The following is a 14,851-nucleotide window of genomic DNA, read 5'->3' as shown; positions in this document are numbered from 1 at the left end:
CTCAAAATTTCTGCTTTTTTCTGTTGTGCTGTAACTATACTTTAGTAGCTCTGATACATGGTAGTTAATTTTTCTTCTATGTAGGAAACATGAAAACGTATTTACACACACACACGAATATATGTATATATAATGTATATTCAAACATGTACTCAGGGGAAGTTAAGGAGAGAACTTTCCAGTTAAACATGATCTTGAGAAATTCTTCCATATGTGGGAAAGTCCTCAGTTCGTCTGACATATAGCGATACATACATATATACACACAGGACACTATGTATACATTTATCCCACATTCATTTAACCTCAAAACATAAAATAAATTCTTTTTTTTCCTCCCTACGCAAAAGCTAGGAATAACAACTCTATATACAGAATCCATCTTCAGAGGGCAATGGAGCAAGTTAAGCCCCTTGTCTGTTTGTTAGAATTCAAAGGGCTGCACTTTGGCTAATCTGTTGGTGAAAGTATGAGGCAAGCAGGGAATCAATCATAAACTGCATCCACCATTTCACGGAGAGGGGCTGTGGGCAACTGGGGAATCCAAGGGCCTTGAGTTGGCTTTCTGAGAAGTAATAGGGCCTGGGGAGGGGTTGCTGTGACAGCTTCATTCTCCTGGTGGACAATGAGACTCTACCAACTCCTTGTTGACCAAACATAAAATGCAGGCCTCTGGGAGAGGGAGGAAGGGGAGGAAGAGAGCAGGGGGTTTTTACTACACAGATCTGCGGCTAAGAAACATCTGGGGTTTGGAGATGTTGTCACTGGCCTCCAGCCACTACCTCAACGAGGACCTAATTGTAGGAATGGCTAGAAATTCCCCTCCTATGGAAAGGCTCTGTAGGATACTGACTAATTCTATCAGACAGCAGGTACCTAAGGCCCAGGTGTGTGCAGCATGGACAGAGGTGGGAGAGCAAGAGGACAAAAAACCTATTTTTATTTTTTTTTATTTATTTAATTTAATTTATTTTTATTTTTTTTCCTATTTTTATTTTGAGCTAACTCTACCTTATGGTTTTTCTTTTTCTTTTCTTTTCTTTTTTTTTTTTTTTTTTGACTGTAAGGGATGACTGGGGACCAGAAATCTCAAAACCAAGATAGCAAGGGTTGCAACCTCTGAGGCAGAGCATAGGTGGCACTCAACATTGGTGGGACCACTGAGACCATTTCATTACATATTAAAATACAATTTGTATATCTGTCCTGTATACATAGCTTGCAAAGAAGACCACATTTAGGTTCTTTAGTGACCAAATTATTTGATGGCTTATGGGAAAATGACATGTATCTCCAGTAAAATTCAACAGGAATTTTCAGCAAAAAGTCAAAATGGACATTCAGTGTTCTGAAATATGTCCAGTCATACAAACTCAAGTCTTAGCTGAAAGCCAACATGTGCCAGGACCACACAGTAACCAAGAGCAACAAAGAAAGAACGAATGTTCACTATTTACATCTGTAGAAAAATTCTGGAAATTGCCAAGTGGAGTGAGCAATATTTAGGACTAAGGCAACCAATATCTATTCTGGGAATAGATTAGCAGAGTAAACACCCTAAAGTTAAGGATGCAAAATGGAAAAACCATCTTCTGCCACAGGAAGGTCACTACCTTAAAGTAGGCCCTGAGCCCTGGCAGATCTGATAGTAGCCCCTGGCCCAGGGAAGCATCCTCTACTTTGCTCTGGGAGCCTGGCTTGTCCCAGACTCTTGTTTGTGCATAGACTCATAAGTGAATGAGCAAGGGATTGTGAGTCCTGGCAATCCACTGCTAAGGGCCCTCTGTAACCCAGGGCAATTTCCCTCCCTCTCTGTACCACGCTTTCCACTGCTTGAGGATCTCCCTCTGGTAATTCCATGGCAGTGGAAGAATTGCAGGAAGCTGCATTTTCACTGGCACAGGGACAGCAAGAATAAAGAGTAAAAGGCAACAGGTGAAATGGGAGGAAATGAAAGGATAAAGTCACATAACAGAAGAATGTAAATAAAGACAGTGGGAGCTGAGGAAAATGGAAAGAGAACTGAGGAGATGACATTTTTTTTTCAACTTTGGAAAATACATCAAAATAGGATAAAATTTACTATAATTCAATGGGAAAGGTGACAGCAATGTGTACTCTAGAAAAAGTTGATGTTATAGCTGTGCAACCATATTTAATACACGTGGTTGCATAAATGCATCCATACTGACATCCAAAGAGGTTTGCCGCCAATGTACAGCGCTCAGAGACCCAGGACCTCTCCTTGGGCCTGTTGATTTCCAGGTTTGTGACTGTGAATAATTAACAGCATCTCTGAGCTCCAATTTCCTTACATGTACAATGGAGATCCTTCCGTCTGCCAGTCCTACTTCCCAAAGTTCCTTAGGGAACATCTCATTCAACAGACATTTAGAGAGTGCCCACTGTGGGCCACCCAGTTGTGAATAAACTTTGCGATATGTAACAGAGTATGAATAGAACATAAAATTCAACCAAATTTTTCCATAATGCCTCCATGATCCTGGACTCTGTAGCTCTCCTTTAGAAGCAGGATTTTTATAAGTGTAAAATATAAATTTTAAAGGGGATCTAAAAGTCTTCAAAGTAGTCAAAAGTCCTTGAGCTTCTCAACTCCTGTGAGTGAGCATTTCCATTCAAAAATAAGAGAAAAGAGATGCAAGTTCTGGGCTTGGAAAGTGGTCATATATTCTGAGGTTTCCAGACAAAAAATGTTTAGGATTTTTCCAGTTAGGTCCCTACAAATTAGAATGCTTTAACAAATGGAAGCACATTTTGCAAAAAAAAAAAAAAAAAAAAGCAGTGAAATCCAGGTCCTTAAAGAGCCAAAGCCCATCCTAAGTCCCAGACACAGGAATGTGAGTCCTGGATGCCAAAGGACATCCTGAACAAGGCCCAGCATTTTGAGTTGGCTGGGGTCTAGAGTTCACTTTGACGCTATGCATTTCTTAGAAGCTATTAGGAGATTAATAAAATACGGGTTTTTCCTGAGACCAAAAAAAATCACATACTAAAAAGACTTAACGTAATTGATATGTCAAAGAAAGATGCTCCTGAGACATAATAACAGATAGTGTACTGGTGACAGGTACAGAGGGCATTTGGAAGAAGTTGAGTTTCCACTTGACTTTTCTAAAATCAATCTTGGTTACTTCACTGAAAATAAAAATGAATGTGGTTCCAGCATGTTCCATTTATTCTATAGCCTTTGTCGTTTCTCAAAGCTTACCAGCAGCTTGTGTCATGGGAAGTATTTATTGTCTCTGCTTGGAAATATTTGTGCCTACCTCTTGGTTTGAAAAATTTCAAATATGGCATTATTATTAGGATTTGTCTGAATGATCTACTTGGACATTTCAATGGCTATGGCCATTGCTCGGTCATAGGCCACCAAGTGCCACCTGCTTCTTTCTCAGGTAAGTGTCTAAGCTGCTGGACTGCCACATCCCACTGACTTCTCTTATGTGTTTTCAAAATTGCCTCTTCCCCTCATTACACTAATTTTCAATTTCTGAGGGGCCATGTATTTATGATTATTCTTGCTTTCTTGGGTCCTCACCCTTATAAAGGTTTCCTTAGTTCAGATCTACTGGGTTTTTGATAGGATAACTCATTCCCAGACATTATAGCCTTTAAAAAGGTATCCTAATAAATGAATGAAAGAGGCACTCTGATTTTTTGCTATGCTGTATTTGCCTCAAAACTCCACCTTCTGATGAAAAACACTGTTGGCAGCTATGTTTTAAACTGGGTAGTCTCTTTCTTCACCTGATACTCTGAGAACAGTATTTCTCAGAGCACAGATGTTACAAGAAAAGAAAAGAAAAGAAAAGAAAAGAAAAAAGAAAGAAAGAAAAGAAAAGATTCTATGAGCAAATTAGTTTGGGAAATGCTGGATTAAATAAAATTGGAGAGTTTTCTTTCTTATATGACTTTTTAGATCCTTTGATCTGCTAATTGCACCAAGACTCTCTAAGATTGACTTATAATATGCAGCACTTTAACAAAATTCTTTATTCACTGAATCTTTCTTTCAAGATTTTCCTCCTGGGACTAATGTTTCAAAAGTTACTTTGGGAAATGCTCGTCTAGACTTACAACCCTTGGATTCAGTTTCTCCTGAGGAGAAAGCAAAATCATAGTGAAGGAGAAAGGGGCAAGCAAGAAATGGAAAAAGAATCTAATTCTGCAAGTGCCTAGGATACTTAAATTGAATTTCCTAAGGAAAAATGAATTTCTCTGGAAAAGTAGCAAAGTGACTGGTTTTTTTATATTTCTTTATTTTCACATGTTCTGACCTTTTAATAAAGCTCAACAGACAATGGCAACATTTTGTAGTTCCTCCTCCAGAAGATATTGCTGGTCAAACCCCAGGCTACAGGAAAGTCAGGGCTGGAAGATTCATGGGAAAGAAATCAGGAATCCCTTGGAAGAGACATCTTCCCTTTAAGTCAGTTCAGTTAACATGGGTACATCGTGGACATTTAGTTTAAATCCCATCCAAATCAATTCATTGTTCAGACCCTTATGCTGTCACCATAAGGCTGTCACTTTTTCTTGAGAAGTACCTCCACTCCATACATACTAGTATATATGTGTGCACAATTATATAGAGTTTATAATCATCTGGGAAAGACTTCTCAGCCTTCTGATGACTATGGCATTCTGGAATTTAGTTTTAGAACAACCCATATATTGGTATATGAGCTGTTGGTGCTTTTAACGGAGGGTATGGTTGTCCAAGACCTGTGATTCCTATTCAAAAAGCTCACCAGCCCAGAGGATCTTGCCATTTCTATCACTGGAAGCAATCTACTTTTGCAGGTCTTCTTAGTCAGTTCTCTTTTCTCTAATTGAAAGAGTGTATCAATGAAGCCTTATAGCTTTGCTGACTCCAATTTAAAATGGCAAAGTTATCCTTCTGGTCAAGGGTATGCCACTTTCAAGGGTATGTGGGGATCATGCTAATTATATATGCATAAGAGATAGCAGTTTCACATAGTAGAGATAGAGTCTGTTTTTGTAAAGTTCAGTGGTAGTAAAAATGATAGGTCAAGTCCGTAGAATCAGGGCTATGATTATGGAAGAGGCAAATAAGTTACTTTTATTTGGAGTTGCACCATTTTTTTGGCTCCTAAACTTCACTGCAGAGTGAGTTCCTAAGTCACAGGCCACAAGTTAAGTCGTAACTACCTTTTCAATGTCATGTTTTGATTGACACAATCCAGAAAAAAACTGAACAAGACATCAGATGACTTGAATTTTTGTTTTCAGACTACACAGCAAAATCCCTAAAGGTAGGGATTCTTGTCCATCATGTTCTTTCCCAAGGCCAGCATAGTAGCTGGCATGGAATATGTGCTCCAAGTATTAGTTGAATGAGCAAATAACCAGAAGCAGGACTCAGGTCAGTGTACCACCACCCCTCCCAGGGCCTAAATTTCTCATCTGTAGAAGAAGATGAGGTTATCTACCTCTATGTCCATGGGTTGCTTAGAGTGGTCACTGAAATGAAGGATGTGAAGGTGGATGACCATCACCATCCTCCTAACAGTAGCAATGACAAAGGTATATCAGAGGTCCTGATGACACATCTTAGCCAGATACTTCTCAAGGGACAATAACTCTTCCGGGAAGAGCATTGCCCTTGAGCAATGATTTCCACCCTATGACAACCTCTAGTGGTGGTAGACAAACATAAGACAGTCAACCAAGCCAGCAAGACCTCTATTTTGTGTTTAAAGATCTCTGGAAAAGTAGCAGGAGATTAGCTTTTGTGAGAAATATCATTCACAAGGCAGATAATTTTGATCTGGTGTCTAGTTTCTAGCAGGACATATTAGCATATGTGTCTCTGTGATGAAACAAGCCTGTTTCTTATCTCAGCAGGTCCTTGTGTGACTAACCATCCCCCGACACCCAAACCCGTTGGCTCCAAATCCTTCTTTCTGCCTCTATAGTGCCCTCTGCTCCTATTTCTCTGGGGGAAAAAAGCCCAGGGTGGCCTTCTAGCACCAATAAAGTCTCACATTTACTCCTCCCAGGAGAAGTTCAAGGAACAAAGGTCAGTGTGCCAAAGGCTGGGATTAAGAACAAGAATGAAGACATTTAGTTAGCAGGATGCCAGGTATACCACGATGGGTGAGTACAGGCGAGGTGGTGGTGATAGCAAGGGATGAGATATGAAAAAATAAAGTGAAATAAAAGCAAAACCACAAGCATACACGATAATGACATGAAATTTTTATCTCTCTCTACTTTGCTGATTGCTAAATTAAGAACTATTTTTGAGAACTAATAACATGAACTGGTGCCTTTCTGAACTTGACTTCAGAAATCTAGATGTCCTCTATGAACATCTGTAATGTTGGGGTCTCTGAGGGCAAATGCTTTGTAGTATAAGGGTAGAGCCAAGCTGGGGGTTGGAGGCAGAGGGCCTCCTGGTTGGAGCTACTTTACTGCAAAGCTCCAGGAGCACTTCTTATGTTGCATACTATATAAATGGCTCCCCCTGGAGTTGTACCCCTAGTAAAACATCTTGGAGACTTGTAATCTTAACTTCTTTGGGAGACTAGTGACATGAGGTGCAAAGGAAATGGAGCCATCTGAAAAATGGTCTTAGCATAATAAGCACCTCTTCCTCCAACAAACAGTTAAACCTCTCTTCACATAGGTAATTCCAGTAAGTCCTCCCCCCTCACATACCCAGAAATATATAACAAAGGCATTTACACTTATCTAGATGATTATATTCCATTACCTACGGCCCTTTCCCTCTTGAAATTTATTGTATAAGCTACACTAGGATCATACACACACAAGAAGCTCATGGTACAATAAAGGAGGAAATACTGCAATACTGACTATATCAACCTGCTAGTTTGCATTTAATTTCATAATTTCCATGAAGTTCATTTTCAGGAGTTTTAATCCCATACAGTCATTAGTTTTTACATTTGGTGGGTAAATGCAAATATTGAAGACCACAGGAGATTTTTGTTTTGTCAACCCGTCTTTTCACTTGCTTCACTTAGTCAAGGGAGAAGATAGGGTCCAAATCAAATAAACCAGATCCCTTGACTTTACCAGGTAAAATGCAAGCAAAACTGATTTCTCTTCATGTTGTTTTACCCCACATTAATTTGCATCACTAAGGAATTTTCTAGGAAAGTGCTCATGAAACTCAAGGCTTCTCTGGTTGCCAAGCTCATGGAAACAAAGTGCTTTCTCTTAAAACTCTGAGAGAGACATTCCAAAGTAACCCACCATTAGATACTGAGCCAGCAACAGACTTCATATCTATGAAAATAGAAAGGAGGGGAGGAAAGAAAATGCATAACATAAACAAGAACAGACAAAACCTTAAAGAGGAAGGAGAAAGGAAAACATTTAGACTCCTTGAGTGATGGAAATAAATACCAAAGCTATTAGTTTCAGTTCAAAGGACGTATCACTTTATGCTGTTTATTATTTCTTGAGGATTATTTATTTTATCTTAAAATATCCAAAGGGTAAAAGGGGTCCTGGAGGTAAGCGGCAATGAAACTGACCTGGTCGGGAGAAGGCCTGTGATTGGAATGTTGCGACCTCCCAGGAGATCGGTGGTGGTGGTGGTGGTGGTGGTGGTGGTAATGATGGTGGTCCTCATCGTAGTTGTCTGCCATCAGCTTCATTCTGTTCTGGGTCTGCACAGAACAAAAACCAGAGAAGAGTCTATCAGGAGCTGGAAAACCAGCCAAAAAGACTCAGGGCATAATTACAGTACGTCTAGGATTCCTTTGGTTCCTAATCCAGAAGTTTTCATTTTTAGTCAAATTGAAACTCAATAAAGAATGCACCATGCCATTTGGTAAAAGAGGTTTTGTCACATTCTTGAAATTACCCTGTTCTTGGATCTACATTAGATGCAAATGTACTTCCCCTTCATGTGATTTATAAGGGGGAAAAATGGACATAAACCCGAAGGTGCTCTGTTTTACATTATCAAGAGAACACACAGATCCAGAATAAGCTTGCAATCACAAACTACCAACAGTCACATCCTATACTCTAGAGCAAGCAAGAGAAGGAAGCCCTGGACAAAAAATGATGGAACAGGGCTGGGTGGAGACACAAAACTACAGACAAGTAATGGTCTTGCGAGACAAAGCAGAGGAATCCACTCAAAAGCTGCCAAATGCAAAAATAGCAATGGAGAAGGTTTGTTGCTCTGATGGCTTCTAGGGAAAGGACTCTCTGTGGACAATTTAACTGATAGTGCTCTTTGGGGAAATTGAACAAAAGGAGCAAAGTTGATGTAGAAGAGCTAACTACTGTAATTTATGTCCCATTATGTTTATCACATGAGGTAGCTAGGTGTCATGGTTTAAATTCCCAGGACACACAATTACCTTGTTTTATTATGTAAGGCAAGAAAGGGACCAGCAATGAATTGCCTAAACAGAGTCACAGAATCTAGAAAAGTGCCTATAGACAAGGGAAAAGGGCAGATAAAAATATCTACCCCAGAAAGCCAGGAAATGTAGAGACTACACATGTGTGTATGAAGAGAAGACTGTCTGGATTCAAGTCCTGCATAATCTCTTTGCTGGCTATGTGATCTTGAGAGTTAACTATTTGTAAACTTCAATTTTCTCAACTACAAAATAGAAGTAATAGTGCCCCCCCCCTCCCTGGGGTTGCTGTGAGGAGCAAAGAATATGATAAGCTTCAAGTGTCAGTTCAGGACCTGGCCCATCATAGGCTTGCAGTAAAAATCAAATTCTATTATTTTATTTTTGCTACATTTACAGTATAACCTCTCCTTCTTATACATGTTGTTTCTTCTGCCTGTGGTACCTCCCGCAACCACCTACCCTTACCCCTTACCTTCTGTGTCTGGCTAATTCAGCATTTTTGTTCTCTAGGAGCTTTTTCCCAACCCCACCCCTGATGCCAGGGCACATGCACCTCCTATTTATCATGCATAACCTCAGATCTATCTGTTCAACTGTTGGTCAAATTGAGCTTGTTTCTTCCACCTGCCTCTCCCCAGAATCGAACGAAGCCTAGTAAATGTAAATATACTGTGCATGTTGCTTCAATGAGGGGACTGAATTTTGGGGGATGCTGCCATCCTAGTGGTGACTACACATTTGTTTTTAGCCAGGGAAGTTTACTGAGAGTTGAGGACATCTCATGAGTTGCCATAACAATCCCACTGGTGACCTGAGATGACAGTGAGCCAGAAGTACTTCAAGAGAGCTGGAAATCAAAGGCTGGCAGACCCTCCAAATGGTTGGAATTCTATTTTGTAACATAAATAATACTCTGATAACAATTCTGGACCCAATATAGTATATTTTTGTAGTATGTTTCATGTGCAATCTAACTTATCCTCAAAACATTCCTGGGAGGAGTAATTACTATCCTCACTTGCAGCCAGAACATGAAAGCAGAGATTTCAGCCCTCAGAGTCTCCTTACCATAGAACATGGAAATTTCCTAGGTCTTCCGATTCTCAATCTCTAGCCTTTTCTCTTTGCCATACTGCTAGCAGAAAAAGCAAACAGCTAATTAGGCAGAAACAGCTTTCCTATAGATGCTTTGGTTCTGCTCAGTTTTGGAAACACTTTATATCCCAATTCTATCTGCCAGAGGATGTCTTGTGATGTACTCCACTTTGAGAAATGTGTACAATATTTGAAAGTCCCCACAGTGGGTATAAAAAACATGTATGTATATGGATAAAAACAATAAAAATAGAGAGAAAAATCCATCTAACAATTAAATAATAAATCCCAGGCAACCTTTGGCAACCGATAGCATATTTATCCTTCTCTTGTCCATTTATAGCATCAGAAGACCCAATGGACAAGTTACATCTTGTGAGAAAGAGCAGGTCAGTGGAGCTGTTGCCGACCAAGTACTGAGAGTCCTCTCATTCAGCCTGCCCTTGTACAAAAGATTCTGAATTCAGTGTTCACACCTAAAACTCCAGTATTGTCAAGAATCTGTACTTTTGAACTCATGAACTAATAAATCTGAAATTGTTTCTTCTAATAGAACTCAGAGAGCCTGAAGGGAGCTGTAAGATCTGCTATGGTCAGGAAGGAAGGGGGCTCACTCAAGAATGAACAATGAAGCCTAAGTGAACAAATAATAACTCTGCTATTGTAAACATCATAATGTCCTTAGTCTTTGGGGAAGCTCCTGTGATTTTATGAGATTATTTTCTTACCAGCAACAAGCCTAAAGTTCCCTACCTTTGAACTGTATCCCATAAAAGAATGTACAAGCTAAACAAGATGCTATATGAAGTCCTAAATGTGTCTGCTGAAATGAGGTGTTGGAGAATAGGCATGTCATGGGATAAAGACTGTAAATGAATGATGTCATCTTTCCAATTTGGTGCTGAAATATAAATAAACCATGTTGTTCATGTGAATACCAGATCTGGGGGAAATGTACACACAGCAATTGTGAGCGGAAGAGGCTTCTTTTGATTAGTCTGGACTGGAAGAGAAGAGTGTGAAACAGAGATGAATAATGAGAGTTTGCCCTGATATTCTAGACCACTTTTATTTATCTTGCTTGTAACATATCCCTTAAACTGTGACCAATTTCTTACAGGCTGGTTGCTAGTTTTCCCTTCTATAAAAAAGTTTGACCGATCCTGCCCACTTAATTGTCAAATTGAAAATGGACCTCTCAATTTTTTAAATCTATATTTCCTATTCTCATTCCCACCCAATTATATTGGCTTCCTAACATACCAAGAATGGTCTGGAAGGATAAGAAGCCATGAATAGCATTCTTAGAAGATCGACAGAAGAAAAACTGTAGAAATTTTAACAAGGATAGCATTTGTTCAACTAACTCCAGACACACTGATCAGGTGACGCCGTGTGCAATGGTTCATATCCCTGCAGTCAACAGATACGTGAGGTGGCCGCCACATAGCCTTAAACCATAGTTCTTCCGGGCAGTCATAATTGAAGTCCCAGGAAAACGAAAACAGTTAGAGAGAGGGAGAGCTTTCCACAGCACTACACTTGGGAACTCACGGACTCATTTAGCAGTGCACTGAAGCCCATTTTTATTTCCTTTTCAGTGTCTACCAAACTGCTGACCTGACATGTTTGCCTTTGGCTAACTATGTTATATTCATTTTACTATATTATGTCATGACTGCTGAGACAGCTCTAATCAGATTTCATTTTCCACTTCCTCTTTCTTCCAGGCGCAACCTTATTTCTCTAGGGCAAAAGACTCCTCTAACAGCTCTCCCACTGCACTCTTGCCTCCCACTGAATATAATCTATAGCTGGAGTGACATTAGACCCATTAGTCCCTGACTTTAAGATCCTCAGAGACTCCCCACTGCCCTCAGGAAAAGAGCCCTAGCTCCTCCACAGCTTACAAAGCTCTTCTGAGGCAACTGCTTGCTGTTCACCTCTGAATCTCACCTCTTATGCTCCATGTCCCAGCCCTGGGATGTGCTATTCTCTGTTCCTGTCATGCTCTTCATCCTCTATCCCTTTGCCGAAGTTATACCCATTTTAGCTTCAATACCATTACCTCCAGAAACGCCTTCCTGAAGCCTGCCTCAGAAGGGATTAAGAGCTCTTCCACTGCCTTCCCCAGGATCCTGTATTCCTGTATCCACCTCCAAGCCCCCTTCCATCACAACACTTATCCCAATGAATGGCAAATAATCTCGTGCTTTCTTGGCTTTCTCTACCACTAGGTTGAAATTCTCTTAAGGGAAGCACTATGTCTGAAACACCCTTACACTCAGCACCTGCACACAGTCTGGTGCATAAGTAGTAAGTAAATGTGTGTAAAATAAACGTATGGATGTATGAAGGAATGGATAGAATGGGTATAGACTAGTTTGGAACAGATGAAAGAGAAAAGCCTACAATCAGCCTCTATGATGAGCCAGTTGAGTATATAACTCTTCACATGGTAGTTTAGCTCTTCCTATTATATATTTGTTTTTGGTTGCTATTCTTGAGAGTGGGAGAGCAAACATATACTTTTGGAGCTATTGGAAAAGTTGAATTGGTTTTCTCCAAGATATATTCCATTCTTTAGTAAAATGGACCTGGTGAAATACTCCATGTCCCTGGTTATTTACCTCATTTAGAATAAAAGGTTTGGTGGTGTTATGGGATTCATTTCCTTACTATCCCCTAGCCTTTAGAAGAGCAGGGGCCTTTGGAATACTTTTGTTAGCACCAAAAGTCAACCATGGAAAACTGAAACTTTATCCATTAACTAAAATCCCTGATGAACACCATCTGTGAAAAGGTGCCATATACTCCATCTCTTTGACATTTCTGAAGAGTTTATCCAAGGAGCTCTTGAAACAAAATGAAAATCCTTGATTGACTAGTAATAGACTCAATAGCTTAATGGCAATATGTAGCTATAAAAGTGTAATATTAAAACTGCCTTTAAAAATATTTTAGCAAGGTGGCAATAATGAACTATGCTTTGATCAGTCATCTGGATCAAGTTAACAATAAAACCTTCATGAATATGGTTTAAATAAGAAAAAAATATAATAAGATTTGTTGCTATGGGATATGGAGATAATACCATACAATAGCAATTACACTTTCTTCTATCAGGTTTTCTTTTCTCCCTCTTTCCTGCCAGAGAAATCTGAAATAGTCCAGAACTCTTCTACTGGTCTTGTTTCTGCCAAATCAGAGCAAGGTCAACAGTTCTTGTCTCAGAGCAAAAGATGGAGAAACCAGACAACAACTGGACAGTCAGGAGGAGAGGGATTTCCTGTATATCCACTAGGTCCACGTAGCAATGAATCATAATTGAATGGGGTCTGGGTTCCAATACTTGGGTCACTCTTGGAGGACAAAATGAAGTAGGAGGATGAAGAAGCGATTATGGGAGTTTGATGCATTGGGGAACTTTATAGGATTAAGTAAGAATCAGTGATGGAAAGGCTTCCACTATGGACATTGCACAGAAATTCATTCAATACTTACCAAACTTCTGTAACCCTAAGGACAAGAACAATGATGTGCCAGGCTAAGGATTTGGCTGGTATGCTTTTGTTGACTCCTTACTTTTGAGACAGCTATTTTTATGAGCCTTCTTTTACAGATGAGGAAACCAAGCCCATGATTGCTCAGCTGCTGAGTGGGAAAACAGGACTGAAACTCAGGTTTCTGACTCCAGAGTTCTACAGTAGTTATGTGAAGGGTAAGGTCCCAGGCCACAGGCAGGGGACAAAGCAAAAATAAGACATGAGGAATTAAAGGACTCACTAGACATGGTATGAAAAAGAAAATAGGGCAGCCCGGGTGGCTCAGCGGTTTAGCACCTACCTTCAGCCCAGGACATGATCCTGGAGACCCAAGATCAAGTCCTGCATCGGGCTCCCTGCATGGAGCCTGCTTCTCCCTCTCTCTGTCTCTCATGAATAAATAAATAAAATATTAAAAAAAAAAGAAAGAAAAGAAAAGTGAAGGGATTGGTTTTTTTTTTTTTTTTAAAGATTTTATTTATTTATTCATGAAAGACAGAGAGACAGAGAGACAGAGAGACAGAGAGAGAGGCAGAGACACAGGCAGAGGGAGAAGCAGGCTCCATGTGGGGAGCCTGATGTGGGACTCGATCTGGGTTCTCCAGGATCACACCCTGGGCTGAAGGCAGGTGCTAAACCGCTGAGCCACCTGGGTCCCAAGGGATTGGTTTATATAAATGCCCAGAGGCAGGAAAAATCCCCTCCAGCTAAGGGTGAGGGCATCAAATAAGGCTCCAAGGGTCCTTTGAGCTAGGAAAGAAAGTTGGCATGGATATAGGTATAAAGAAGAGTAGGCGTGGGAGATTTTATAGTAAACTCACCTTGAGAAGAAAAATAAATCAAGAAGGGGACTGGAATCCAAGATGTAAGGGGTGTGTGTGTGTGTGTGTGTGTGTGTGTGTATGCATGTTATGTGTTGCTTTCTTCATTCCTGTACTGGATGTGGGGAGAGCATGAAACTTATTATACTCAATAAGATAATAATTCATTATCTTATTTTTCAAAAGAGTTTATAAACTTGGGACATTTTGGAAGGAATTTAAGACAGAGCCATAGTCATATGCTCACACATGTCAAACTACGACATCTCTGGGAAAATGGGCCTGGCTCTGGATATCTACGTATTTACAACTGTCTACACAATCTACTGCTACAACATCAGGCCTGCCTTGAAAACTGTTCTGATATCCTCCAACTCATTAGGCTGATCAGTCCTTTCTGCCAACCATCTGCCTCCCAACTTTATTGAATGTCCTCCCTCAGTTTTTATTTATAAACAGAAAAGTAGTTGGTCACTATGTAGAGTTTAGAAGTTATTTTTGTTATCTACTCATTAACTATCCTTATTTTATTTTATTTTATTTTAAATTATTATAGAACATGTCAGTGCCCCTCCCATATCCTCTTGCTCTACCCTAAAAGTCACTTGCCGTGACAATCCCGGATGTGATGCTGTCTTTCCATCTCAAATCTATGTACCTCTCTGCCTGAGGTCTTCCTCTGGCCTCACATGCAGGTTTGGCTAGGGAATAGGGCAGACCAGAGTGTAGGGAGCTCACATCCTCAGAATAATGTTCACTCTATGAGGAAGGAGGGAGGTAAAGTAAGCAAATAACTAGTGTCTCTGTCCTTTGGTGGGATCACCCTATGCTGTGTTTCAGAATCTCTCAGTAAATTCCTCACCGAGTGCAGCCCTGGTTGATTATAGCAAGAAAGCACACATTAATGCACCTTTATTGACATTTTCAATTCCTGCCTCACTTCTCAATTTTCTCACCATGCTTCTTGGGATCACCTCCCAAATAAACTACCCGC

The 14,851-nt window shown here is 40.1% G+C and overlaps 1 protein-coding gene across 23 annotated transcripts in view; it reads right to left on the bottom strand.

The window, feature by feature from the left end:
* The window catches only part of ERC2 (ELKS/RAB6-interacting/CAST family member 2), a 906,960-nt gene that overhangs the window by 171,705 nt on the left and 720,404 nt on the right, over window positions 1-14,851 (bottom strand). For all 23 annotated transcript variants that reach the window (XR_012011918.1, XR_012011916.1, XR_012011917.1 and 20 more), the window contains one exon: window positions 7,551-7,685. Coding sequence is in view for 20 of the 23 variants with exons in the window: in XM_072785816.1 (XP_072641917.1) it covers window positions 7,551-7,685 (135 nt within the window). In the remaining 3 variants the exon portion in view is untranslated. The remainder of the gene's footprint in view (window positions 1-7,550; window positions 7,686-14,851) is intronic.

The sequence above is a fragment of the Canis lupus genome, chromosome 19 (genome assembly GCF_048164855.1).
Source record: "Canis lupus baileyi chromosome 19, mCanLup2.hap1, whole genome shotgun sequence".
Taxonomy (NCBI): Eukaryota; Metazoa; Chordata; class Mammalia; order Carnivora; family Canidae; genus Canis; species Canis lupus.
The sequence above is the reverse complement of the archived record's forward strand: the minus strand, read 5'-3'. Positions and strand labels throughout refer to the sequence as shown.